Below are 27,037 nucleotides of genomic sequence, written 5' to 3'. Positions count from 1 at the left end.
ATGGAAAAGTGTCTAGTGGGAGATGCAGGGGTGGAGGCGACAGTGAGCAGGCTATTACAGGTGAGGCCGGCAGATGTTAAAAGGCATGTGCCTCGCATAAGTGTGCATGTTCGCGTTCGGAAGGTGTCGTACCAGACACGATGTTTCTTCCAGGTGATGTGTGATGCCACACCGCTGGGCGCCGGCATCGCTCGGTGGGGAAAGTAATGCGAGCTCGGACCTTTCGTTGTCTACCCCGTGTCACTCATTCTGAGGTGAACAAACATGACACCTTTATAGACTGCGCTGTTATTTTATGGATGCGCTTCAATTACCTTTAATTCTTGCTCTGGATTCAATAGGCTGTCTTGTCAGCTTTGTCTTTTCCTGTAACTTTTTTTTTATACTTCTAAGCAGATTTCAAGGATAATCATTGATCTTTCTTTTGGGGGGGATCGATACACGACTTCCATTGACCTTGCGATTATAATTCATTATATTCATAAATGCATTAGATAGAATTGAAAATTGTCGGCAGGAAATGTCAATGGTTATTATAGGATTAGGATGCTAGAACATCAAGGAAGTCTACTTTGCTACTATTGATGCTCCCCTTGGCTCTCATTATTTTTTTCTCTTGTATAATTTCCGCTAAGTAGGGATGGGTGTTTGGCTGCTGACTTAGAAAAGATGAGAGTACGACATTATTGTGGGATACCAGGATGAACAAACACTTTTCTGTCTCTTTCATTTTCCTTCGTTTTGCTATTACAATACATTTTTAATATGGCTTGCAATTTTGCTGACCTCGGGTAGGTGGTAAGTAAAATCTAGACACACAGTTGTGTGTCATCCTCTTAAAACCGTTTCCCATTGCAAGAAACTTAAATCCTAACGCCCTAAGCTTGCGGAAAGCATTCATTGTTGTGTGTTAATGATTTAATAGGCAGAACTGATTAAGCTTTTATATTTTAAACTAAAACTGCCGTTTTATACTCTTTTTTCGAAACATTACCACTACGTGCAAGAAATAAACAGTTAAGCATATTTTTGTGGTTGTAATTGACCTCCTCAAAAGGGAAATATTTTTTTCTGTCTTGGCAGAATCATACCAAATTATCAGTATGATATTTTTTCTTATTTTCCATTTGAAAGTACCATTCATTTCTTGCGGATCATTAGCAATTACGATATCACATCAGTAGATGTTGTGGGGTTTCTGATCAAAGGTTTTTCCACATGCATGCATGAAATGAGTCAATATGCTACAAGAACATCTGAAGAAACATGATGTCTATTCAGTCTTCTGTGCCTTTTTGTTTTGTATTCTCTGTCTTCAACTGGAGCATAACTGGGTGAATATGTAAGATGCAAAGTGCATTTTTTTTTTTCCTGGCACACCATTACTCAGAATAGGGACTGCAGATCTTTGTGTTGCGAAAAAAAAAAAAGACACGCACACACACACACAATACAGCATGTCTTGTCTAGCAGCAGTTATTCTGTTTGTTCTGGCTCATCATGTTCAATTTGGCTGTAAATAGATGTAATAAGATAATGCTTAAAACAATATCAGAGATGCGTGCACATAGATGCACACGTTGTTAAATCATCGTGTGCTGTGGGCTCCGTTATTCAATTACAGTTGTTTTGTTTGCTGAAATTCGAGCGGCGCTTGGGAAAAGTATGGAAAATTAACTTTTAACAACAGTGTTGGTTTCTGACTGTAGAGTAACTCATCAAACATGCTGTAGTTTTAGTGAGATAAAGCAAGAGGATGGATATTATTTTAGAGATTTAAATAACCAGCCCCCAGATATTTACACAACTGTGGAGGCATTGATTAAACTGATGGAATTGTTTGGTGTGTAACCTAAAAATTAGTTGTTGTTTTTTTTTTTGTTTTGCAGCACCTCAAAATCTCCCAAATTAAATTTGTTCTTTGGCTTGTGCTTTGGATGCCACTATTTCATAAACCTGGGGGGTTTGGTATTGGTATAAGTGTCATTAAGATGGCTATTACAGCAGTTTTGTTTCCGCATTTTTAAAGGTTTTGCAGCACTAGTGGCCTTTATTCAACAGAAGCTGAACAGGAGAAGGACAGAGGCAGAAGAGGAAGAGATGCAGCAAATGGCCTGGGGCTGGGAATCAAGGGCTCTAGCCTCTCCCCGACGAGCCATGTGGCACCCCTTTTCTTGTTTGATAGTTTTTGCAAATGTTTTATTTATATTTTTTGAGACATGCAAAACCATGAGTTGTTTTAGGTCATGATTCTTTTACTTTACATCTAACAACTAATGACATCTACTAGAGTAAGATCCTAAGGAATGGTTGAACGTTCACACCATTCACATGGTTGTCCTTAAAAAGAAAAAAAAGAAAAAAGAAAAGATCCCAAATATGGATAAAGTGCTGTAATTCTGAACCAAAAGGACAGTGAATAACGTCATAGTTAACACACTACAACCATTAGGAAATTTTTTGGCTTAAGCACAAGAAATAGTTCAGTAATTCATAATTATACAAACTCTGGATTGTTGTTTGCATTTGGCCCGTTGATGGTCAAGTATCTCAAAGCTGATACTGCAACGACAGACGGTTCTGACTTTAGGTAAGGTCAAAAACTTTCTAAATCGCAGATAAATATCAGAGTAACAAGAGTTACCAATGAAGGTTTAAAACGTGTCAGTAGTGGTAACTTAAAGTTCAGCACCTACTAGAGAGAGATCTTGTTAGTAGAGTCAGAGGCACCGCACACACACACACACACACACACACACACACACACACACACACACACACACACAATCACTCATCTCAAGTATAGACAGACTGTCCAGAGCTTTGCATTGAAGACTTGTCAAAGATTTCTTATTCAGCTGAAGTGTCTGCAGTCCGCGTCTCAACTTTGGTTGAAATTGCTCTGAAATAATCGTTCATTCATCTGCTTCCTTATATGGTGAAAGCTAACAAGCAAAGTAGAAAAGTGCCAGTTTGGCACAGCATGAGATAGGGACACACACGGATACCAAAATCATTACATGAATCAATTTGGTATTCATTTCATCCGAGTATGTCAGTAGATGAATCAGAAACTCATCGCTGTGTGGTTTGTAGAAACTAAAGAACATGCAGAAGTGTGCTGATTATAGAAAGTTTGGACTATTTAACTGATCAAGTATATTAAAATGTCTTTTTTTTATTAGATTTGTATGGTGTTGAAATCATCTAGGACTCGCTGGAGGAACTCACATTGCTACATGTCGATAGGATAAAGTGGTATTACCTTAATTTTTGTTGCAAACAAACTTCAACCATCTATTGAAGAATATGCGTCACATTTTCTATCTTATGTCTTATGGTCCTCGGTGGGGGGGGGGGTCCAAATGTGTCAAAATCTGAAACGGAGGGTTGGATCTAAATACTAATAACTAAAAATAAAACTTATGACTATGATCAATTTTGTTCTTTTTTAGAAACAATTATTCATCTGAGCTCCATTACATGTACAGACTTAACCACACTTGAAACCCTCTTTGGGTGAAATCACTGACAAGGGCAAAATCTGTGATTTGTTCAGTTACACACAGTGGGAAATGTAATCTCAATCCAAAACAGGCAAAGAGATGCAAAGGACAACACAGGGAGAAAAGGAGTGGGTTATAATAGTTTACTCGGTGCAGACATTTAATCAGTAAGAAGAAACCTGGTTTATTTTCAAAGCCTGGGGCTAATTTTAATCAGCATTGGACCTGTCATAATTGCTGGCTTTGCCTGCCACCCCTGTGTTTACTTTTAATCTCACACTAGCTGATTGGAGAAGAACAAATGAAAAATGGATGGAGGGAGGAGGGAAAGACTGCTGGAAGAAGGGCGTTTGGAACTGGCGGCTGTGCAGACTTTGACATCCACGCTGTAACAGCCGAGCTGTTGAATACACAGTCACACCTCTGGCTTACCCAGCATGCAACAGGTCCTTCCAGTAATGTAGAGGAGTGCACTGAAGCCGCCTGATTCCCTGCTGGGCCTAATCAAAGATGTGATGGCACTTAGTTTTCCGGGTGGTTGTTTCTCCCGTATCTTCAAAGGCGTTCACCTACACCTTGACTTTCTGCTTACTTCACTGTTATATCAAGAACAAAAGAGTGTTGAATCGTGTTGGGATCTCCGTGGCAAGTTGGTGATGGTGGGCTCCATAGGAGGAATTAAATTTACTCGCCAAAAGCAATTTAGATAAAAGCACCACATATACTGTAAGCATTACGTTTATTACCCCTTTTTATGTTCAGACATGTGGTGACCACTTTTAACACGTCTAATAGAATGTGTTTATTCGTTTTCTTTTTATTTAAGCCGTTCTGTCTTTCCTGTAGTGTTATTACTAACTCAACCTGATATTTATTCCTGGATTAATTTCAACAAATCTGTAAACAGCCATGATGCACACAAGTCACATAATGAACAGAACATACAAATAGACGCTTTCAAAGTTTTGAACCACAATTATTTGTTGTTGAAGATTATCTCTGCTGAAAGCTCTGATTTCAAGAAATTGCTGTTGCTTTTGAGGCACGGGCTACTATGAAATATTTATAACCTCCACCACTCTGCACAGTTTTTATTTCAAACATAAAAGCAGCACTTAACGATTTTAAAGCCACATGTGAGGGTCATTTCAAAGACTCAAAACATTGTTTTTGATCCCTCTCTCCCTTTGTCTGCCCTGCAGAGCGTAGACAATGTCTTCAAACACCCAACCTGAAGAGATGTAGACGGTTCTTCATTTTTGCTACAGTTCTTCATCTTAATTAATAGACCTCCTCTGTTTCTTTTTAATGAGCCTTGAACAACAAGTGACATTGAACTTTGTCGTGTGATTCCATCTGTTAACCTGTGGCTTACTGAATATATTTTTGCACCTGATTCAACTGCCTGTAAACCAAATTGACTTTTACATTCAACTTGTTCCTTGTTCTAATCGACCTTATACCTGCTGCTGCAAAAATGTTGTAACTTCTTTAAAATACAAACTGAACATAGAAAAGTGGGAATCAATTATTTCTACAAGCACCCAAATGTATATGGTAACATATGATCAGCTGGTTTCTGCAGAATTAATACTTTTATACTTTGTTCATCCAATTTTAACGTTTGCAGAAGCAAAGACGAGGCAGTTCTTGTCCCCCTCATCCCCCAATCTGGTGTTTGCAAGCTCTGCACATTTAAATCAAAATTGTCCAAATAGTTGGGAATATATCTAAATATAGGATAATTCAATTTTCACCCTGAACAGTCTCATTTACCTGTAGCTTTTAAGCTATGAAAATTAGTTTTGGCGTGATCAATTCAGGCCACATTCTCTCCGTACAAATCAGCTGCATTTAAATGTGCATGCTCACTTTCAGGCGGCTGTTTATTCACAGAACTGAGACCTGCTCAATTAATAAGATAGGTTCCTGTGTCAATAATTCATGAATCTCTGGTCAATTTCAGGCATCCTCTTCCACTCAAACCTTCTCCATGTCTGATTGGGGCATAACGAGAGTCTTCTATTATTAAAATTAATTTGATGGAATGGTATTTGCTCCGCCAACCTCGAGATCAAATCCACCTCACAGCTGAGAATACAATGCATAAATAAGTTATAGTATAAATAAATTCAGGTGTAAATTGAGTGATATTAATTATTGAAAGTGTCACTGTTGCACACAACGCATCTCGGGGGTTCTGATTTCTATGAATTCACATCTGTCAGTGCTGGTATGACAGCAGCACAAAGAATAAATATTAATAATTTCATGCATTGTATCTTGTTCAAAGTGAAACAGTGTTGGTGGGATTAGAATATGCCAACTGGAGGGAGTATTTGAGGAACATTTCTGAGGCTACAGTGAGGTCATGTAAAACATTTTGTGCTCAAAACTGTTGTAGACGTTTAATAAAAATGCATTATGCCTCGAAAAACTATTCATTCTGCCTGAGCGGTTTTGCATTTTGTCACATCACGACTGTGTTGCAAAACAATGTTTTTCCACAGGTATACTACACTGCATGTCATCCTGAACATATTTTCCATCCACGGTGGTGGCTGCATCATGCTGTGGAAGGCCAGTCCTAGTCAAAATCCAGATGTAAATACAACTAAATCTGAGACAGGACCTTACAATTTTTGGTTACAGAGCCTCTCTATCCAATCTGAGCATTTGAGGTTTCATGTAAAGTCAAACAGGGGAAAGTTTCAGTCTCTAGATGTGCAAAGCTGGTAGATACACACCCCTAAAGTTTTCAAACTGGAATCACAGCAAAGACACTTTTTAGATTATTTGTGCAAAAATTGGAAAACCATGCAATTTTTCTACCCTGAGATTAACTTTGCTTCCCAATCAGAACAAAAATGTATTGAAGTTTTTGGATGTAAAACTATATGTAAATAGTTAGTGTAGCTATCTTTGCAAGGCATGATTTTACTAGATGTACTAACAAAGATAAACTCACATTCCATACTTAGCCGACAGCTTTTTTCCACCTAATTTTGCATTAAAAGCACTCGCAGCATGAGGATCACAACCTGTCCTCTGCCTGGCATTGTGGCTTTACTCATCTCGCCCCTTATGCAGACTTTTATTAATGTACACAGACACGGGGGACGTGGAAGTCTGTTAAAGGAGGAATCACAAGTTCATCCGTTCCTCGTCTAAAACTGGGGAGGGCTGAAATTCATCACAGGATCAGACTGTTTCTCATCAAACCCAGGAAAGTGTAGCTAATGCAATTTCACTAAGTCACTGCCTGACTTGATTAGCTGTGGGCTGGGGAGTGCATGGTTAGACACCGCAGGAGTCTCGATGGGTGTCGCTGTGTGTGGGAGTGGGTTTTAGCTTGTGTTGGCGTTGCTTTTTTTTTTGTTTTTTTGTTTGACCGCGTGTCACATTCCTTATGAGTGGATTTCTGCCATACGTGTGTATTTAAAGTCACTGACCGTGTGTACCGTTCTTTTTGTTGCGCCTCTGTAACGCGGGGGTGTCATAATGGATTGCTGTGTGACACGTCTACTTGGGTGTATGGACAGGTGTTGCAGAAAGAGCTGTGGCCCTCGTGGGGGATTTCAGGCAGATTTGGCTACATTAGAATTTGTCACCTCTTCCTGCCCACATCTCACTTGCCTTCTCACTGAGCGCCATGCCACCTCCACACGCTCCCCTCGCTAATCCTCAATCAGACTACATCTCGGGAGACACACATGGGCGCAAACACACAACCCAAGTACACAGATTCGGTCACACTGGCTCCCTCGCGCACAAAAATCAAACTTTTTAGTGCGCTGTGTCGAGACAGGACTGGCTGGAGTTTGGTGGCATCCTGACCTAAAAACCGGAGCCACCCTGTCACGTCTTGGCAGCTCTGAAAAGTGCCATGCATAATAAAACGCCTCTAATTAATATTCATCAGCGCCATGCCCTGTTGGCAGCTGGTCCCAGACCCGTCGGATCAATGAGGTCTCTGCCTCGCTCCTTTGTCTGACACGGATGCAGATGTTTAGAGCATGAAATTAAATTGGTCGCCGTCATTTGGGAATGCATAAACGCTAGACTGTTCGCAGCGTGTGTTTGTGTGTCGTTTCCAGTTTCCAGTTGGATGTGGCTCTTGGAGCAAACAAGTAACGCCATCTTCCCCCAGAGTGTGTGACATGTTGATTTTTATTCATGGCAACTTGAATTTCTGCAAGTTAGAGACGTACAAAACAAAAAAGTTTCGACACCAAGTGATCGGTGAGTGGGAAAAACAAAAGCAGAGGGTATGATGAGGCAAGGAGGAACGAGCGCGTTGGCGGCAGCTTTGTTTAGGAGTCTGTAATTGAGTCTTAATTGAATTGGATGAAGGTAGGATGAATGGATAGTGTGATGGAGAAAGGCAAAGTTTGAGTGAATCGGACCACATCTTTGTCTGCACTTAGCAACAAGAAAGCGGGCTCACCGTGTGGTGAAATTTCACGGCAACAGATCAGATTCAGAAACCCTTGACTGAAGAGCAAGGGACAGGAATGAAAGCTTCTCTTGTCATTTTAATGAAAGTACGGAGCGTGTTGTCTGCCACACTTGTCAAATAAAACTTGTTCCATTAGAAATGTATTAAGGAGCTCAGCACAAAGAACAATGCACTGATATGCATTTGAATACAAGGCAAGGCAGGTAACACTGAGCACATCTCTACTGTTGGTGTCTTTGTATTAAAGCACATGAGCTTCACAAGGCCTATATTCATCATGGAAACATGGCAATGAAACAAATGGAAACAGCAGAATGAGAAACACATGCACACAGACAAAAGAAATATATACAATTTAGCTTTACTTTTTCTGCAGTGGAAAAGTAATTGACCCCCTTACAGAGTTATTCTTTTTTCTTTTTTTTTTTTTTTGCTAATTTGTAGCATAAACAATTTAAGACATCAAACAAATTTTGACAGAAATAACTTGAGTAAATACAAAATGAAGTTCTAAAATTATCCTATTTACCAAATGCAAAAAAAAAAGACAATCCAAACCAACCTAGTCTTGCATTAAAAAGTAACTGCTCCTTAACCCAACTGACTGTGTCTCCTCTACAACAGCTACCATCAATGGTTTGTATAAAGCAGAACTCACGGTTCTATCATTTGTCACACATCTGTGTCACATTTTATGTTTTTTCTCGTGATGCCAAGAAGTTCCATTTTGTCTGGTTAGTCCTCAAAGCATATTTCAAAAAGTGGGGAAAGATCTGGGTGTTCTTTTTAGCAAACATTAGACAGGCCTTTGTGTTCTTTTTGGCCAGGACTGGTGTTGATTCACAGCTCTCGCTGGTGTCTTTTCTGCTAAATTGGTGTTTGGTGTTACTTAGCACGAGTTCTTTGTGTTTCTGTGGCAGCGGGCTGCCATTTTTTCTGTATTTTTCTGATCATGATGTTTTGTTTTACTCAATAAGTGAAATTATTTTCTGAAAAACTGCTTCTTTACTCAAACCACCTTGGTTTGATATTTACATTTCTTCTGAAAATCGACAAAACCAGAAGAAAAAAAATATTGAAAACCCATCGATGCGTCAGTTTTTGCCCCTTTGTTCCAGTTTTCTGAGTCCAATCTTACTACGCAACGCGAACGTAATTGTCAACAATAGCAAATGGAGTATTGCTGCTCACCTTTTAGCTTTCGCGCTCCCGTTCGATGAACTTATATGTAAACACATGTGCCTGTGCTCAAGCGTGATATTGTCTGAAAACATTAGTGTGAGCCCACATACACACAGACGGTCGTTTTCACTCTGTGTTCGGCCATATCGACAACAAGTGGCAATTTCTTTCTCTGTCAAATCTATTGATTACTTCTGGATGAGTGAAGGTAATGAGCTTTGGTGTCCTTTGTCTCCCCTGTGATCTCACCTTTTCCCCTGTCTGCAGTAGGCTCACCCACCCCCAGGATGTTACTTGGCAATGATTTTCTGATTAACCCTGTTGGCTGTAGGGTTCACCCACACACTGACGCAGGGGCGTGAAGGGGACTGAGCATGTAAGATGCAATTAGATCTGTGATGGAGAGCCATGCTGATTAAGTGATGCGTCTGCTTTGGGTGTACTGTACCGCCTGCAACGATTAAATCTTTTGAATCATTGTTTTTTAAACTAATGTAGGTTTGATTAAAAGTATTGATTATTGCCAGTGGTCTGAGGCTAAAACCCGCTGCCTATCACAGTTATCTTTGTCCACAGCAGAGGAAGACTATTCTCCGTTAGGGTAAGCATTGTGTTTAATGCGTCTAAGGTGGTTCTATCGCATTTTACTGTAAAATGAGACCCACCAAACATCGCTTGCGTTTTAGTTACTCTCAACTAACATTTATTGAAGGACTAGTCACCTAACAACAGGTATAGACCTAAGTGAACCTATATAAAGGACCCAGATTAGATTTTATGTTTCATCTATAGATGAACAGATGTCTGTTTTATTTAATTTTAGCTACTTTTTAGTTCTAATTACTGAATGTCTTCAAAAAACTTACACTATAGTGCTGCACCCTGCCTTACAAAACAAAATGAGTGGATAAAGTCTTGATGTGTTTAGATATATATATATATATATATAAAAGCTAAGTATTCAGAATTGTGTTGGGATTTTTTCCAAACATGTGGAACAAATAGAACAGGGGAAACAGTTTGTATTTCTAAAAGCCAGAGTTTTATAATGAAATGGTTATTAAAAGAGTCTTATCGAGATCAAACTAACTTTCACTTCAACTTTATTGATGGTTTCACTGTTGCCTGTTTTGATATTCTTAAGTAACTCCTCTGTTTCCTGTGCTTCAGGTGGTGCTGATGACAACCTGATCGAAGGTGGAGAAATGAAGTTTGTGTGTAAGCCGGGAGCGAGGAACATCACCGTGATCTTCCAGCCTCTTCTAAGGTAAATCAAAGAGCAGTTCCCTATATTTCCCGCCAAAAAAAAAAGAAGAGAATCTGAACATGTTTGTGATTTTGTTGTTGATTTTTTTTTAAACACACAACCAGCAAAAAATAATAAATAAAAGCAATAACTGAAAAGGTTTAGGAGAGAAAATAGAGAATTTAGCAGTAAAGTCTAAATGATAAAATTGTGTTCTTAACCAAAGATATTTTTAGACTGTACTCATTATTCGTACAAGTTGCCTCCTTGTGTGAAGTGTCTCTTTTGTATTGCTGGTCTGACAGAGAAGGATGGTCAAGATACTTAAGACCTGTGATGCCTGGGACATGACTCAGTACCACTAAAATGTAAAACTAATGATATTACGCAGCCTCTCAGTGACCAGCTATTGATTTTGGCTGTTCTGCGTTAAACAGAGTATCATACATCAAAGATTTCAAACGACGTGTGTCACGTCTGTTCTTCCGTACAACTCTTAAATTGGGATTGACTGCCAGTCCTGCTTTATTTTCCGTCTAGATTGTTTTCATCTGAAGGTCTGTTTTTTGTGTTAATATTCTGTATATCTGGTAGTTTTGTGGACAGTGTGATACTCCCAGTAGAGTAGAGTAAATCTAATACCGAAACCCTTTGATTGAATTGGCGTTCAGACAGTGACGCATTACCTTTTGGGATCCATTATAATGGGATGTTGCTTTCCTCCACAGACAGCCAAACATGCATATGATTTTTTTTATAGCATGCTGTATTTTTATAATGCATAAAAATGGATTTTGCTACTCTAATTTGCTGTAGTTTGGCAGGTTAACAAAGGTTTTATTGTACCAGATGGTGAATAAACATACTATTTAAAAGTACAAAAAATATATATATGATAGTTGTATTTCTCTACTGCTAAATCGTGGAATGGGCTTCTAAATGAATTGAATCAAATTAGGCCAGAAACAGATTGCATTTCAGTAACTATAACCATCTCACATCTCCTTTTGCTTGAGTTATAGTGACAGCAGCCATACTGCTTTGGTCTAATTGATTAATAGTCATTGAACACACGTTATCTGTTTAGATTAAGAAGAAGAAGATTAAGAACCAAGTTTTTTATGTAGAGTTAGGGAAACACTTAAGTCGTCCACTGCTGGATTTCTATTTTGGCACACTTAAAATATGTATTTTTTTTTTATTTTTGATAGTTTGGAAAGAGAGAAAATATAAACCAAAAATCCAGAATAAAAAAGATTTAATACCTGATTGAGAAATCTGCTTTTTCTAAAGAAGCTTTGTGTCTGCTGCTTAGCAACTCAAAACATGAACCTGTTTTTGTCTGTAGGCTTTATGTTTGAACATTGGCTGTTAAGGCCACTTACTCCAATACCTTTCTGTGCCTCTAATCTTGACTCAAGCTTGAAAATGACCAAGTTCCATTTTTAGTCTTCTGGTTGAGGGACGAAAGGTTTTCTTTAAATAGTTTATGACACACGAGTGACCAGTGGCTTTCCAGTGCGTTAAAGCCATCTTTTACTATTAGCAGAAAAGAAAAAAAAAGCCAAAAGCATAATGCTTCCACCTCCATGCTTATGTGTTTGGATCTTTTTTTGTTCTAAATTCAGCATTTCAATTTCTTCAGACCTACCTGAGACACATTGTGGTCTCTTGACAACACCACCTTCTCTAAATGACCAATGCTCTGCGGCAAACTTAGTGGGACCTGGTTGCTTTTACAGAAGGGGCCTTCTTAATTCCAGTCTTATACAATATAGTTTGTTACCAGTGCTGTGCTGGACTCTGGTCCCATGTGCCTTCAGTTCATTAACAAGCTCCTGCTGTCTAGTTGTAGGATGATCCATCACCATGCTCGTGATGATCCTCGCCCCATGAGGCAGGATTTACCATGAAGCTCCAGTCTGGGAGAAATTATGGTTGTTTTATACTTTCAGAAATTCCAATAGTTTCTCAGCAATGTTTTTTTTTTTTTTTTTTTTTTTTAATCACAAGGCTGCAAAAAAAATGACTGCAGAAATGTTTATTTTCTTCCCCAACATATTTTGAAATGAGTTCATAGAAGCTACCGTTTGGTGTTTGCGTCTCCCCGTCTTTATGGAGTGTTGGTAATGTCATGTTTCTAAAGCATTGAAAACTGCCTCCACGCTCCAACGCTTTGTACTTTTGTTTTTTCCCTTCTGACATTCAGACCATATTAACATTGCTATCTCCGAGCTTTTGTCTGAATAAATGACCAAAAATAAAACGGTGACTAGCTCCCTTCCTGCTTCTCCCGTGTTGTCTGTAATGGTTCATATCAATCAAAGCAAACTGAGCTTGAACACGAGGCGCTCTCCTTTCTTCCTCTTTCTCTCTCTTCCACCTGGTTTCTCCGGGCCTTTAGTGCCAATGGAGCGCTGTTGCTTCCAGATGATTTTCTAATGGCGAAGCTGTGGCACTCCGCTGATGGATCACCGTGTCTCCTGCAGCCAGTCATGCCACTCATGGCAGCATTAATGGCAAAAGCTGCTGGGGGTCAAAAGATTAGTATCAGTGCGTGGGAGATAAAACAGTCTAGTCTTAATGTTTGATTGCAAATGTTTTTTAGGGGCTGTGTTAACTTCTCGATCCTAAAATTGAGTGATGCCACGCTTTTCATTTTTATATGTTCACAAATCTTATTTTGCCTTCTTAGTATAGAAGATGCTCGGAGGTTTATATATCCCACCTGACTTTGGACGGTCTCAGGCTCCCTTGGAAGCACTTTGAGGTGGCAAGGGACATCCGGGTTGCTTTGATCTGCCCGCTGCCATCACCTCCTCCCTTTGGCTGAATGCTGGAACATGGATTCATTATAGAGAAAGGAGCTGGAGTGGACTTATAAGATTGATCAGTGTTTGAAGCTGCTTTTTTATTTTATTTTATTTTATTTTCTGCAATTACTGTTACTGTGATTCTGTATGGTTGTCTGAAATAACTATGCTTTGAATACATTGTGTAATCAACCAGACATCAGAACTGGGGAATTTTCAGCAGACCAAATACCAGAAATTCAGATTATTTTCACCCAATCCACAGCATGCATCAAAAGTAAGAAATTATGGCATTTTTGATGGATCACAAGTATCCACCAACAGCACGATGCACTCTCGTTTCAAACTGTACTACATTATTTACTTTAAATAGAAAAAAAAATGTTATAATGGGAATCAGCAGTTAAGAAAACCATACAAACATATCGGCCAGGAAAAGCCTGATCGGTGCCTCTCCAGTTCACTGCTCTGTCTTTAAAGTGGTGTGCACACAAATATGGCGCATAAGGAAGTGTTTGTGCTTCTAGCAGCCAATTTAGTTTGACTTGTGGGGTCTTCTGCTGACATTTGGGTGGTATTTGCATCTCCGGACGAAGCTGGCATTTTGAAAAGTTTCTGCGGGCTTCCAATCTTCCCCTGTTAACAATCCGAAGAGTGACGAGGAACGAATATGCATGCTCACTGCCAGCAAAGAGATTTCTCAGCCAGTGACCTTCATAATTTTTTAAAGTGGTAATGCAATATGTAGTTAAATACGACTGTAAGCATTTATGTGAGTGTGTGCGTGCGCGCGTGTGTGTGTGTTTTTTAAATATGCCCGTTTGTGTTTCCGACTTTTTAAACTGAAATGGCCAAGAAAGTTTTCAGCTACGGTTCTGTGAGAAAAGTCTTCTGTTTTTGTCACACTTAAATGTTTCAGATTTTGCTAATTCTGATTTAATTCAGTAGAGCACCTATCCAAACCGGCTTGGTTCTCCGGAAAAAACTATTTAACTATTTATCCATTATTGAAATCAGTTTTATCCGAAACAGTTGAGTCTGGCAAAAAAGGGAAACATTTCAGGGGGGTGAACACTTTTGAGCAGTGTTCAAATTTTTACATAATTTTATAATTTTACTTTAATTTTAGTTGGATCATTACAGTGAGAGTCAACAAATCACTTTCACAGTTCTATTATTTTGCTGAGGACTGCACGCTTCAGGCAGGAAAAGAAAAAGAAAAAAAGAATGACATCATGCCGATTCTCCTCTTGACGCACTTTAAAACACACATCTAAGGCTGTGCGTCTGCTGAGCTGGAAAGAGGGATGCGTTTTAATGCCCAGCGCACACAGGTGAAGTCAGCAGTGTATCCTCCAAGCAGACACATCAGCAGAGAGCTGACTGCAGCTGTGCAGCAGCAGCGGGTGGCCTTTTTTTCTTTAGAGCAGCATAGCCTTCAGTACTGTTCGAAGCAAAGCAGTGATTTTCTAGTTTTTGTTTTTGTTTTGCCTTCATCTTTTGAAAGCTTTTGCAACGGCAACTTTGTACAGTGGCTGGAGCAATAGCAACTGGGTGCCACTCTAAACACATTCTTCCTTAAAGAACCTGACAGCTCATCTCCGCTTATATTTTTGATGCTTTTTTTTGTTTTTTTTTTGGTTAAGAGTGTTCAAGTTTTGATTTGTTTTACTTGTAAAACTTCTACCCAACGTTAGGGCCCAGTTTTTTCTACTTTTGATATTGATTGTGGTTTTGTTGTCAGGAATTTTTCCCAGCTTGGAAGACACGCACAGTTGTTCTGTTCTTTTCACTTCTTCACAGAACACCTGATACATAGTCAGGTATACAATATTGAACCGTCAATGTAAACAGCGTAGATTTCTCAAAGTACGCACTCGGCATTTCTTTATCGCACCCAAATTACAATTTTCATGTCATTTATTTTAATAAAGGTATGTGGTCTATTTAATCATATTACCTCCAATGATTCGATGATTTCCAAAAATAATTTATAGTGATGTTAATTAGACCAAAGGAAAGCGATTAGATTTATGTTTAGGCATATTTAAATAACTCTGAATACATAGTACACTACATAATCTAGGTTCTCCATGTCTTTAATGTTTCCATTCAACACATTGTCGAAACATGACAACTGGTCTTGTATAAAATAATTTTTAAAAGAAACTTTAATTTTCCTGCTGCAAAGCCTTCATTTCTGTCCTCCTATTTGGTTTCACATCTGAAATTAAACTGATACGTGAAGTTACACCTGATGCAAGTGTCCATCCATGCATGGATTTAAAAGTGTGAGTGTGTAGGGAAAGAGTCAGAGGTTGGGAGATTGACAAGGTGCCTGTGGGGGGTGTAAAGAGAAGCACAATGGGACAAGCGATGGGAGTGGATGGAGGAGAGATTTGAGAAAAGGGACAGAAAGGCTCTGCCTCTCACCGGTGTAGCCTGCTGTGAAAATGACACGCACAGTGATTCTGCACTAATTTCACATAATTATCGACTCCCCTTCTTCTGTAGTGCACATATGCCAAGAAAGGACTAAGAGCAGACGTAAAATACATGTAATAAACTAAACAAGGTTTTCCTCTCTAGGTGTTTTGTTACACTGTGCACTTGGAAATTTATTTTTTTTAAATTATTTTTCACTTTTTTTTTCTTTTTTTTTTTGTTGACATAGCCTTCACGTGAAAAGGCTTAATGATGTGACCTTATTTTGAACTGAATAGAGGGTAGCGATGTGTAGGCTTATTGAGAATCCTACTGGTCCGAAATGAATTGCATATACGTTTCTGTTATTATTGATTTATTTTGTTACCGACACTCTCTACATTCAGTCCACTGATTTCACAGTGTGTCAGAAACATTCCTTAGAGGACTCTAGCCTGTTTTGACATAACGCCAAGTATGCGCAACTGCGTGGTGTTTCATCATGCTGCTGTTGCTGCGGATTGGTCCGGCACATCTATGATGCAAATCTCCTGTTCCTTCACATTCCAAAGGTATTTATTGGTTTGAGATCTGACGACTGCGAGGGCCGTTGGAGTACAGTGGATTCCTGAAGATTAAAAGAGTTTTGAGATTGAGTTTTGTGACATGATGATGAATTGTTCACCTGGGTTTAACCGTCAGATGATGGATAAAATATTGCTGTAGAAGAGATGGACACGGACAGAGTCGTGTTTAATCAATGACCCTGCTAACTGAATGTTGCAGCTGAAATCAAGACTAGCCAGACATGGCATATTTCCTAGTCTATTACTGTCCAATTTGGGTGAGCCTGTGCAATTTGTAGCCTCGGTTCCCTGTTTGTAGCTGACAGGAATGCCGATCGCCATGTTCTGCGCAGGTTGTAAACACTGGCATTCACAACTACTCTGTCATACACACACACACACAAACCCCTACCTAAGGAGAGATGCCAAGTATTGTAATAGTTATGCTTTTTGGACTGTATGACGAAGCCAGAGTACCCAGAGAGAACCCACACATGCACAGAGAGAACATGCAAACATCAAATCACAAATCAGTTTCTACATCCGTTAAACTGGTGTCACTATCTGTTTTTCAAAAAATCCCCAACGGAAATCTGTAAATATATTCCATAAAATAATATATTAGTCGGTTAGAACATCTTTTTGAAATAAATTGCCGATTTAACAGTTTATCTGCGACTCCCTCCTCATCACTTACCTCAAACATAAAAGTGTGCTCTCTGCAGTGAAGCTGGAATGCCTGAGTTGTTTGTTGTTGGGCCTCTGTTTTCATTTCAGACAAGTGCCTTTTAATTACTAACGCAGGACACATTTTCCCTCAACATCTGTCATCAGGCTCTGAGAGATGTCTGTATGGTAGGCTATTAAAATGCATCCTGGATGGCCTACCCTTAAGTCCTGCTCACACATACGTGCACATAAAGCTTTGCTCGGCCAGCCCTTGCTCTCCTTTCTAATCTTTTCTCACTCGCTCTGAGGATTTTCCTCAGTAAACAGTACTTCTATTTCTCTCTCTCTCTCTTTTTTTTTTTCACCAGCAACTCTTAAAAATGTAGTGCGGATTCAAGAAAGGGTGGGTTTTACCCTGGAAAGGTTGAAGAGGGATAGACAGAAATAAAACAGCAAAGATGATGGAAAGAAAAGCAGAATGAAGGGACAAGAACAGCAAGGCTACAGAAAGTTTGTAGTTAAACAACAAACATTGACTTTTTTTTTTCTTTCGTCCAACCTTGGTTCACCCATGAAAGGCTAACAATATAGTCATTGTCTTTTGTTGGTATCTTGGAAGGCTCCTCACTATTGCAACATTTAATTTGATCAGTTTACAGCTTTATGTTTAATTCACGTATGAAAGACCCATCAATAAATACCCAAATATTGAGAAACTGTGGTGTTTTACTCAAGGACATCATAGTGTTCAGAACTTAGTATTTACTTACAAAGCCCATCTCACGCTAAATTATACGTCGAAATACTGAGAACTGTCATTGTGATTTATAGAACCTTGTGAAAGACTGTTAAATCCAACAAATAACCTAATTTGTGGGTGTTTCAGGGAGTTAAATAAGAATGGATCAATGGACCATCTACTTTCCTTTTGCACTGATTGGCTGGATGAGCAGAAGTAGTACTAAGATGCTTTCTGCTGTGCGCATTCAAGTATTTGCGGATTTTTAGCATTTAACGGACGGCTGCGGCTCCATGTCCACTGTATTGAATTTGAAATGAAATCTTTGATTTGACTACGACACACAACACAATTTTGGCATGAACATGCCAACTGTTCCCCGCTGATCACGACTTACACTATATGTTAAAGTCTTTTACGGTTTTCAGGTCCATCTTCCACCGTGATGTACATACTAGCACTGTTTTTTTTTTTTTTAATCACTTTCAAAAGTGCAGCTTCAGCCACTTTCTTGTGAGCTGCAGAGTTCTTCCTCTTCTGCTGTCTTACTGGCACAATCCTGCATGGAGATTCAGATAAACACTGTGGGTATGACGTATATCTAAACTCTAGCGCGCGCACACACACACACACACACACACACACACACACACACACACACACACAAACACTAGATATTGTGCAAGAGATTAGATCCATCATTGTGGGGGTCTTTTCTCCGAGTATTGAAGGTGGATAAACTCATTGATTGTGTTTATCTATCCCATAATGGAATCAGACTGGGTTCCCTGGGCAACGGGTCCAACAGACACCTTAAGCAAGCAGTCGTCAGTCGTAGCTTAAGGGGGTCTAGTCTCAGCAGTGGACTTCTTATGAAGTCGGCTTATAGGTTCCGGGAGGGTTGAAGGTTTACGTGGGGAAAATAGTGGATGCTGGGAATAGTTGACTGGTCAGATTAGAGGTTGAAATTGTGCTTGGACAAACGGTAACCCAACATAATGCTGTTCGCTTCAGTGTCATTTCCCATAGTGCCTTATTGGCTCCTGGTGGCTGCTTTTAAAGGGGATTAAGTTTTTGTTTTTTTGAGATTTTAGTAATCTGTATAACAGGATAGTTTGTTACCAAAAGGGAAATTTTATGAAATGGAAAATCCTCATTTCTACTATTCTACATTAATCAAGCCTAACGCTCTTCCTCCGAGCTGAAACTATGAAAGGACAGAAGTGGGAGGACAGAATGCCCTTAATGCTCTTCGAATGAATGCCGGTGGGAGACGCAGCCAAGAGAATTACTGAGCCACAGAGAGAAAGCACAGGAAAATGTTTTTTTTGTCAAACCTCTGTCTACCTTCTCTGCCACTTCCTTCATTTTTCTGATGTACGACCTAACCCTCACAAAGATGAGAAGCATGACAGCACTCTACCTCTCATTAAAAACACCGAAATCTAGAGAAATGATACACGGCAACTCTGCAGCACAGCTTTTACTGTGCAAGAGATGAGGTGATTTACAGAAATTCTTTTGTTATTGTCTCCCGCACGTCCTTGTGTTCTTTCCCTTTGAATTCAGCCTCCGCTGCCCGTCTTTTCCCTTTCCCATCTTTCTTTCCTTTGACAACATGACCTGCCACTCTGCGTTACTGTCACATGAGCGAGTGCCAGTCCCCACATCACAGCAGCCTTTGATTGGCCAGGCCTTTCCAGGTCGGTGAGCTGCTGCCTGATAATAACCTTGTTTGATTGCTGGAGCAGAGATGTAATTGATTGATCTGCTCACCCTGTCTGGGGCCTGGGCTTCTGAAGTAGCCCTGTGTGTGCGTGGGTGTGTGTTGAAGTGGGGTAGGGGGGAGGTATTGGTTGATTGCTGAATGGAGCTCCAGATAAGCATACATGCACACATACCTCGACCCACTGCGCGGCTCACTCACACACACACACACACACACACACACACACACACACACACATATTTGCATGCTCTGGTATTGTAAAACATAACATTCTCCAAGTATTAGAGGCGTATGGATGACGGAAGAATAATATGAAGGCATTTTGTGTTTAAGCTCTCTCCAGCCCATCTGCTCTGTGTACCTCTCTAAACAAAACCCACCAACCAATCAACAAGTCATTAAACCTCATTAAAATTCTCCCAACTCCCTCTGAAAGGATTATTTACTTCCTAATTGGTGGTTATATAAGTAAATCTATCTTTGTGGACGGTTAATTATTTTCAAAGATAGATGGTATCAGCTAACTGCAACATTCAGTATATTTGTGGCTAAATAGACAAACTCTAAACGGCGTTCACACTTACTAATTTAGAATCGACATTTATCCCCCCCAACACACACACACACATTCATTATACAAGTGAATAAGATAACAAAAAGATTTTGTGTTTTGAGGGGTTTTTTTTACTGTAATTTGTTTAATTGTATTGTACTCATGAGAAAAATATACAGTTTTCTGTTCAGCTTATTTATGCAGCGCCAGTTCTTAATGAAAGCCAAAACAAGGAGCTTTAAAAGTCAAAACGTTGCGATTCATATCTAAATATTGTGTGAATATAAAAACATTGTACATTCATCTGCAGCTTTATAGCAGAATGACGACGATTTTCTGGCAATGTTTGTTGGTATTCTTAACACTTTATAATTCCCTTACCTTTGGTTTAAGGAATTAGAAGCCGAAGAAACGAAATCCAGATTTTTGTACATGCGCAAGAAAAAGTTTTTTCTTGTTTTCAGTGTTTTAACATGACACCTTTTCCTACATGCTTTTGAAATGTGTTTTTGTTCTGGGATGGGATTGTTTTTTTTTGTACTTTCATAAATGAATATTCCTCATGACATGTTAAAAATAAATGTTTTACAACATTTTTCTTTCTGGTGGGGAAAAAAAATGCCACCCTGTGCCCGGATTGATTTAATTGCTTTAGCATTGTTGCTTTATAAAGAAACAGTTTCACCAGTGGAGGAAGCAGCTCTGTACCAGGCATGTGGCGGGAGGTGGGGGGGTCTCATCATAAAAAAAACCCGTTTTTTCTTGATTTATTACATCCACACAAAGCAGAACAAGCATCTACAGCAGTAATGACTTTAGTGGGATTTCTACCAGAACAAACTATAAAAGGGAATGAACAACAGAAGAGAGGTGAGGGGAAAAAGAAAAAGAAAAACGAGCAAAAATCCATTTTGTTTGATGTTAGTGTCTCAGCCTTGCAGAAGATTCTACAGGAAAAACCCTGAGAAATAACATTAGGGGCATCTTGTAATGTGATTTCTGCTATGTGTGAATATGAGATTTCTAATGGATCCGAGCACATTAGAGCAGTCTTTATCTGTAGTATTTATTCCCCCTTGGTTTCAAATGCAATTTGCCAAGTACGACATTTCACTCAGCTCCAGTTTACCAGCTTTCTGGCTTGAAGGGATATGGGGGAGAATAATAATATAATAAGGGATATGGGGGGGAGGGGGGTCGTGTACAGTATAGCATTTGCGACAAATTGGTACTTTATAAGAAGCATATTCTGTCCCTGTTATTTGGAGAATATGCAAAGATAATAGCTGTAGGAGAGAGGTTCTGCTGTGTTTTTGAACATTTTCATCTACGTGTGATTGCAGTGAGGGGAGATTTAGGAGGGGATTGCATAAATGCGTTAGACCTTTCCAACACTTCAATATTCAAAATATGTTTGTATTCTCAAAAGGTTTCACAGTAGTATGGGGATTTGGAAGGACAAACGTGGGCGTTCTGGTCAGAACAACCCAATCTTTCTCTGTAACATAGGTGTACAGTAAAACCTAAAAATGCTTCTTTTTTTTTCATTCCCCCAAAGTTAATTTTTTTTTAAGCAAAAATTATTATCACAAGTTTTAAAATTATATCGTTAATAACACCTGTGTGGTTTTGAAGTTTTACTATTTCATCTCATGGCTCTTATGCTGAATATTATGCTATTATGCTGTAATGCTATAGCTACATTACAGCTTAAATTTAAAAAGGTTATGCATGTACAAGATCACTGGAGATTCTGTTCTTTTAGCTCAGTGTGTGGGTGATGAAATTGGTTATCCATTTGTCACAAGTCTTCCTTTACAGCAGCCATAGCTGTAAATATGCTGCGCAAAAATCTTAATATAGTTGTTTGAAAAAAAATGTCTTTAATGTCATTCTCTGAAATAAGATCTAGAAAGTTGGATAACTTTCTGTTTTGAACAGAAGTTTATTTTTTGCCTGTTTGCTTTCGGTGCCTTTGGCTTAATGAGTCTTTTTTTTTTTATCTATCATAACAGCTTTTGGTTCTAATCTGAAGGTAGACTTAATCAATGGCAATTTATAATTTTCCAGTGAAGAGAGAAACAGAAATAAAATGAAGCTCATACTTAAATAAAAATAATAAAAAAACAAACAAACAAAAACAAAAAACACTTTTCTGGTATTTCTCAAGATTTAATCCAAATGTTGTTTTCAGAGCACTGAGCTATTTGGGGCAATGTGACATTTTCAGAGCAGCCAACCAGTGTCCCAATTCTTACATCGTGAGAAGGACAAAGATTCATATCCGCCCTCAGTTTTCCTGGCACTCTGATGTCTGCTTTTGAGTTATGAGGGTCACGGCATCCCTGATTAACATTCTCATTTACATGTTTCTGTCAGCATTTCCGCAAATCGTCCCAAATCAACCAATACGGCGCTCTCCGAGCTCTCCAGGGGCTTAATGAGCTAAATTAAGAAGGAAGTCATTTAACCCCTGCCTGCAACGCAATCACGCGCCCATATGCACAGCCTCGGCGTTGCTCGGCATACCTGCTCATCACAACCAAACAGGCAGGAGCGCGCCAGCACGTACGCACCGTTGTATCTGCCTCACCTCCACCCCAGATTTCAGTAGATGGGAGATGGAGCAAGGCCATTATGCAAATATCAGGTGTCAAGTGTAAATGAGGTTGGAGGGATGGGTAACAGAAGTATTGAATATCACACTGGCTCCCTTGGCAACAGCGCCGAGGTACAGTAATGAGAGCATTCCAGGATGTGGGCTGGCAAAAGCTTCGTTACACTGAAAGATAGAAATGTGAGAGATATGAATTTAGTCCGCTGGGTCTCGCTGGTTTAAAAAGCATAGACGGCACCATCTGCTTAGTGCGGTACAAAGGAGATTTGAACAGGCGGGTTCTATTCTTATAAATCTGCGAGAGTTAAAGCTGCATCAACTTTTTATAGGAAGATTGAGAAAGTCATTTTATCGCAGAATAATATTTATTTAAGCGACATGATGTGAACAAAATACCGGATTTCTGTTTGCAGACATGTTTTATACATGCTTCCCCAAAGCTTGATAATGGGTCCTAATGCCTAATTAATTGCCTCACTTCAGTTTCTCATCATCTCATCCTATTGCTCAGACCGTCTTCTTTGTTCATCTGGCTCTCTTCTTTCGCCGACTCATCTCCTGCTCTCCCGTGGGTCCTCATGCAAAGATAAAACATTCCCGCTATTAAAAAGACCCGAGCCGACAACCGTTAATTTAATTATTGATAACAATCTGAACAAATAATTGTCTAAAGGTCATCTAAATGTTAAACTTGAAGTCTCCGTGATCACGTTATTTTCATTGGAGGAAACCAACCCGTAGAAAAACAGTCTGCCAATGAAAGCTTAATGTTTTTTGTTTTTGTTTTTTAAGAAAAGATCAATTTCACATACCTGCTTGCCTTCCCAAACCATAATCACTGTTAAATAGATTCATTGGGGATTTTTCTACTACAGTGTTAAACTAAGGCTGGCTTGGTTTTCCAAGCTGAGCTCAACACTGTTATGTCACTAGAAACATCTCATTCAGCGAGAGTTTGTTCCTTTCTCTCCTTTATTCTGAATTTTGGCCGCGTAAGGAAACCCATTCAACGACACAAACCACATCATTTATTTCAGTAGCCCCAAAAACATATCCTAATTTCACCATTCACAGTGACTCAGTGATTGCTAATATGATTGTTCAAAGCATTTATGACTTTTTTTTTTAACTTGATCAGGCATCAACAGAGCAGAAAGTGTTTTGAAACCACTTCAGAAACGGTGTTTGTTGATTGAACTGAAATAAAAAGAATAGCATTCGTAGCCAAGCCTTGTACCGGAGCATTAATAAGCGTAAACTATGTGATGAATAATAGCAAATGAACAACAGGAAAATAAGAGGCAGGGAGATGATTATTCCTGTGCTAGTATCACTTTTTTCATTTATGTTGTTGCTGAATGGCTTTTACTTTTTTGTCTTAAATGCTTTTCTTTGAACCAGCTAAGAGTTGCACCGGTCTCTCGGGTATATTTATTTATCTGTTTTTTTTTGTTTGTTTGTTTGTTTGTTTGTTGTTTTTTACAGTGACACTGGCACAGTTGAGTAAACAACTAAATGTAAAGGCCAGAAAAAAATTCTGCATTCAATATCTCCAGCTTAATAAGTTTTAACAACTTCATTTTGTAGAACAAGTTTACCAACAGAGCTGTTTTTCCACAACTTTAAGCAACTTTAAAAAATGTATTCAAAAAACACTCCTTTGTAAAAATGAGTTTATATTAAACCAGCCTTTGTCGTAATCCATCCACCCATTTTCTTTACGCCCTTGTCCCTTAGTGGGGTCGGGAGGGTTGCTCGCCCGGAACGTTGCAGCTAATGTTCCCTTCAAGAGGTGGGGTACACCCTGGACAGGTCACCAGTCTGTCGCAGAGCAACACAGAGGACAAACAACCATGGACACACACTCACACCTAGGGGCAATTTGCCAATTAACCTGACAGTCATGTTTTTGGACTGTGGGAGGAAACCGGAGTACCCAGATAAAACCCACGCACGCACAGGGAGAACATGCAAACTCCATGCAGAAAGACCCCGGGCCGGGAATCAAACCCAGAACCTTCTTGCTGCAAGGCAACAAACAGCTCTACCAGCTGCGCCAACTGTGCAGCCCCTTTGTCATAATGGCATCTTTTTTTTTTTACCATTCATTCCAGTGTTTTGCTAATTATTGGTTCACATTTGCGTCTTTCAACACTAACCAGACACATTAAAAGCCCTACTATAGAAACTTGCTTTGTTTTATTATGATGACATTTTCACCCAAAAGGAACTTTTATGGTTTTGTTACTCTTAGCACGAATACCTCTGCAGGAGCTTGTTTTGGTGAAATGCTGTCTGACTATGTGGTAGGACACCAAAAATATATATCAGCATGACTGCGGTGGTTGTTCTAAACTGCTAATTGAATGAATGCTGACTGTGTAATAAGAGCTCCAGCAACTGCTTCAGCACAGTGGCTATAGAAAACAGATTAAACTTGTCTTTGAGTGGAAGACTACAGCTAAGTAGAACGGAATAATAACAGTTAAAATAATTTTATTTCAGAAACAGAGAACACAAAAGTACATGCCAAAAGCATATAGCAAATGTACAGACAGTAAAACGGGTGTATTGAAATCCTTTCCATTGCATTTTCATCCTCAGTTCCCCACATGTTGCAGCACAGACAGTAACTTCCACTCTCTCCCAGGAGACGAGGCTGTCAGCTTCAGCAACATAAAGGGATGGCAGTGACTGCATCCTGCAGCTTGTTGTTGAACCAGAATCTCTCATAATCAAAACTTGCTTAGATAATTAGGTTAGTTTGTCATTTCTCGGCCCACAAGACGGACTCGGGGTGGGAGAGAGAGTGGGCCGCCAGCTGTCATGCAGACAGGTAAAATGGATCAATTGTGTCTCATTTTATCAGTGAGTTGTTACTGTCAGTTTCAGAGCCTTGGTGCTGATGTTGGTAAATAGGTTTTTGAGAAAGGGAAAAAAAAAAAAAACACAGTTGTTGCTTCCCCCTCATAAAAAGTTGGCATATGATAGTATTTTTTTTTTTCACTCAACAATTCTGTTCATATATGCAACAGAAAAATGTGGATGTTTTTGTTCAGCAGCGTCTACATGTGAGATTATAGTTCTCAGTTGGGGAAAAAATGCAAACTTCCTTCCATGTCAGAAATTCAAATTTAAGACTCGAAAGTGATGAAAAATACACACAGATTAAATTTAAAATAAGCTAAATAGTTGTTGTTTTTTTTATGCTACAAAGCTCCACAACAACAGATCAGTCTTCTGGCATTCAGTGACAGGATAAATACTGTTAAAGAGTGTTCAGTGTAAAAATGGGGCGTCTGATTTGGAAACCGATGTCAAATGTTGGATAATTTGTGAGTTATTTGTCGGTTACGATCCTTCAAGTGTGCTTAAGGCACTTTTACCCTGTATTTTTCATCTCTTTCATCTTTGCGTCATCTTTCATACTATAGTTTAAGGCAGATTGAAACACTGCAACGTATTCCCTAAATGGACTCTTTATTATCAAGGTTATGTTGCAGGGCCCTTAAGACCCATGGTAGCTTTATCCTTTCTGGGTTCACAGTGGTGGACTGAGTTTCCCACTGAATGCAAGAGCAGATTCTCTGGCAATCCTAGCTGCAGGCTAAAACCCAAAATTTCAAATAGCATTTTACCAGCCTGAGACTATTTTTTATAGTTTTTTTTTTTTTGTTGTTTTTTTTTAGACTCGCCATTGGAGAGCTGATGTCAAGTAGGGTTTTCTGAACCTCCATGCTTCTCTTTTCACAAACTCGACCACCTTGTATCTCACAGAACTCCATTCACAGCTCTTTTTATGAGTGCATTTGTGAAAATGTTTCAGCCACAGTTGAGGCTTGAACAAGTGACCATTTTTGAAAGGTTAAGCTATAACATGTAGATGAAGTGCAGTACATGTGGAAGTATTTACACTTTTATCCAAGTCACGTTTTTCATGTTATAGCACGAGATTTAGTTATTTATTTATTTTTAATAATACAATTGAAAGCAGCCTCTTGGAGCACACCGCACAGGTCAAGGATAAAGCAGGGTTGGGATCTAATACAAGTTTTCACACAGAGCACAGTTCAGTCCATCATTCAAAAAAATGGAAACAGCATAGCACATCTGCAAATCGACCAAAATATGACTGTCCACATAAAGTGATGACTGGCCGGCAAATAGAGCCTCTCTAAGGGAAACAGTGTAGGTGCCTTTAGTGGCTTTAAAGAGGTTTCACAGATCCACTACTCAGGTGGCAGAACTATTAGTCTTGCTGTCCACTAATCTTTCCTTTATGAAAGAGGTTTCAACATAAAAATCTGTTTTGAAAGAACGTGCCAAGATGTTGAGTTTACAGTTTGCAGCAGGACATATAGAGGACGTGGCTAGATCGGATCAAACTTTTTTTTTGCCTTACAGTCAAAATTCTTTTGAAAAAGAAATGTGCAAGAATGACTAGTTATAAAAAGTTGGTGGAAACATTTTCAAGTAGACTTGCAGCCATAATTGTTGCAACAAAACTGTCAATACAGATTTATACATACATACA

At 39.2% G+C, this 27,037-nt stretch overlaps 1 protein-coding gene and 1 long non-coding RNA gene across 2 annotated transcripts in view; both read left to right on the top strand.

Moving 5' to 3' along the window:
* Positions 1-27,037, top strand: part of exoc4 (exocyst complex component 4) — a 114,407-nt gene that overhangs the window by 30,230 nt on the left and 57,140 nt on the right. Inside the window, exon 11 of the mRNA XM_007564422.2 lies at positions 10,318-10,414. Within this exon, the coding sequence (XP_007564484.1) occupies positions 10,318-10,414 (97 nt within the window). The remainder of the gene's footprint in view (positions 1-10,317; positions 10,415-27,037) is intronic.
* LOC107837624 (uncharacterized) overlaps positions 24,462-27,037 on the top strand; it is an 11,427-nt gene continuing 8,851 nt past the window's right edge. Inside the window, exon 1 of the long non-coding RNA XR_001663663.1 lies at positions 24,462-24,578. This is a non-coding gene — a long non-coding RNA (uncharacterized LOC107837624). The remainder of the gene's footprint in view (positions 24,579-27,037) is intronic.

The sequence above is a fragment of the Poecilia formosa genome, unplaced genomic scaffold, assembly GCF_000485575.1.
Source record: "Poecilia formosa unplaced genomic scaffold, Poecilia_formosa-5.1.2 Scaffold159, whole genome shotgun sequence".
NCBI lineage: Eukaryota > Metazoa > Chordata > Actinopteri > Cyprinodontiformes > Poeciliidae > Poecilia > Poecilia formosa.
This window is presented reverse-complemented; position numbering and strand designations above follow the sequence as displayed.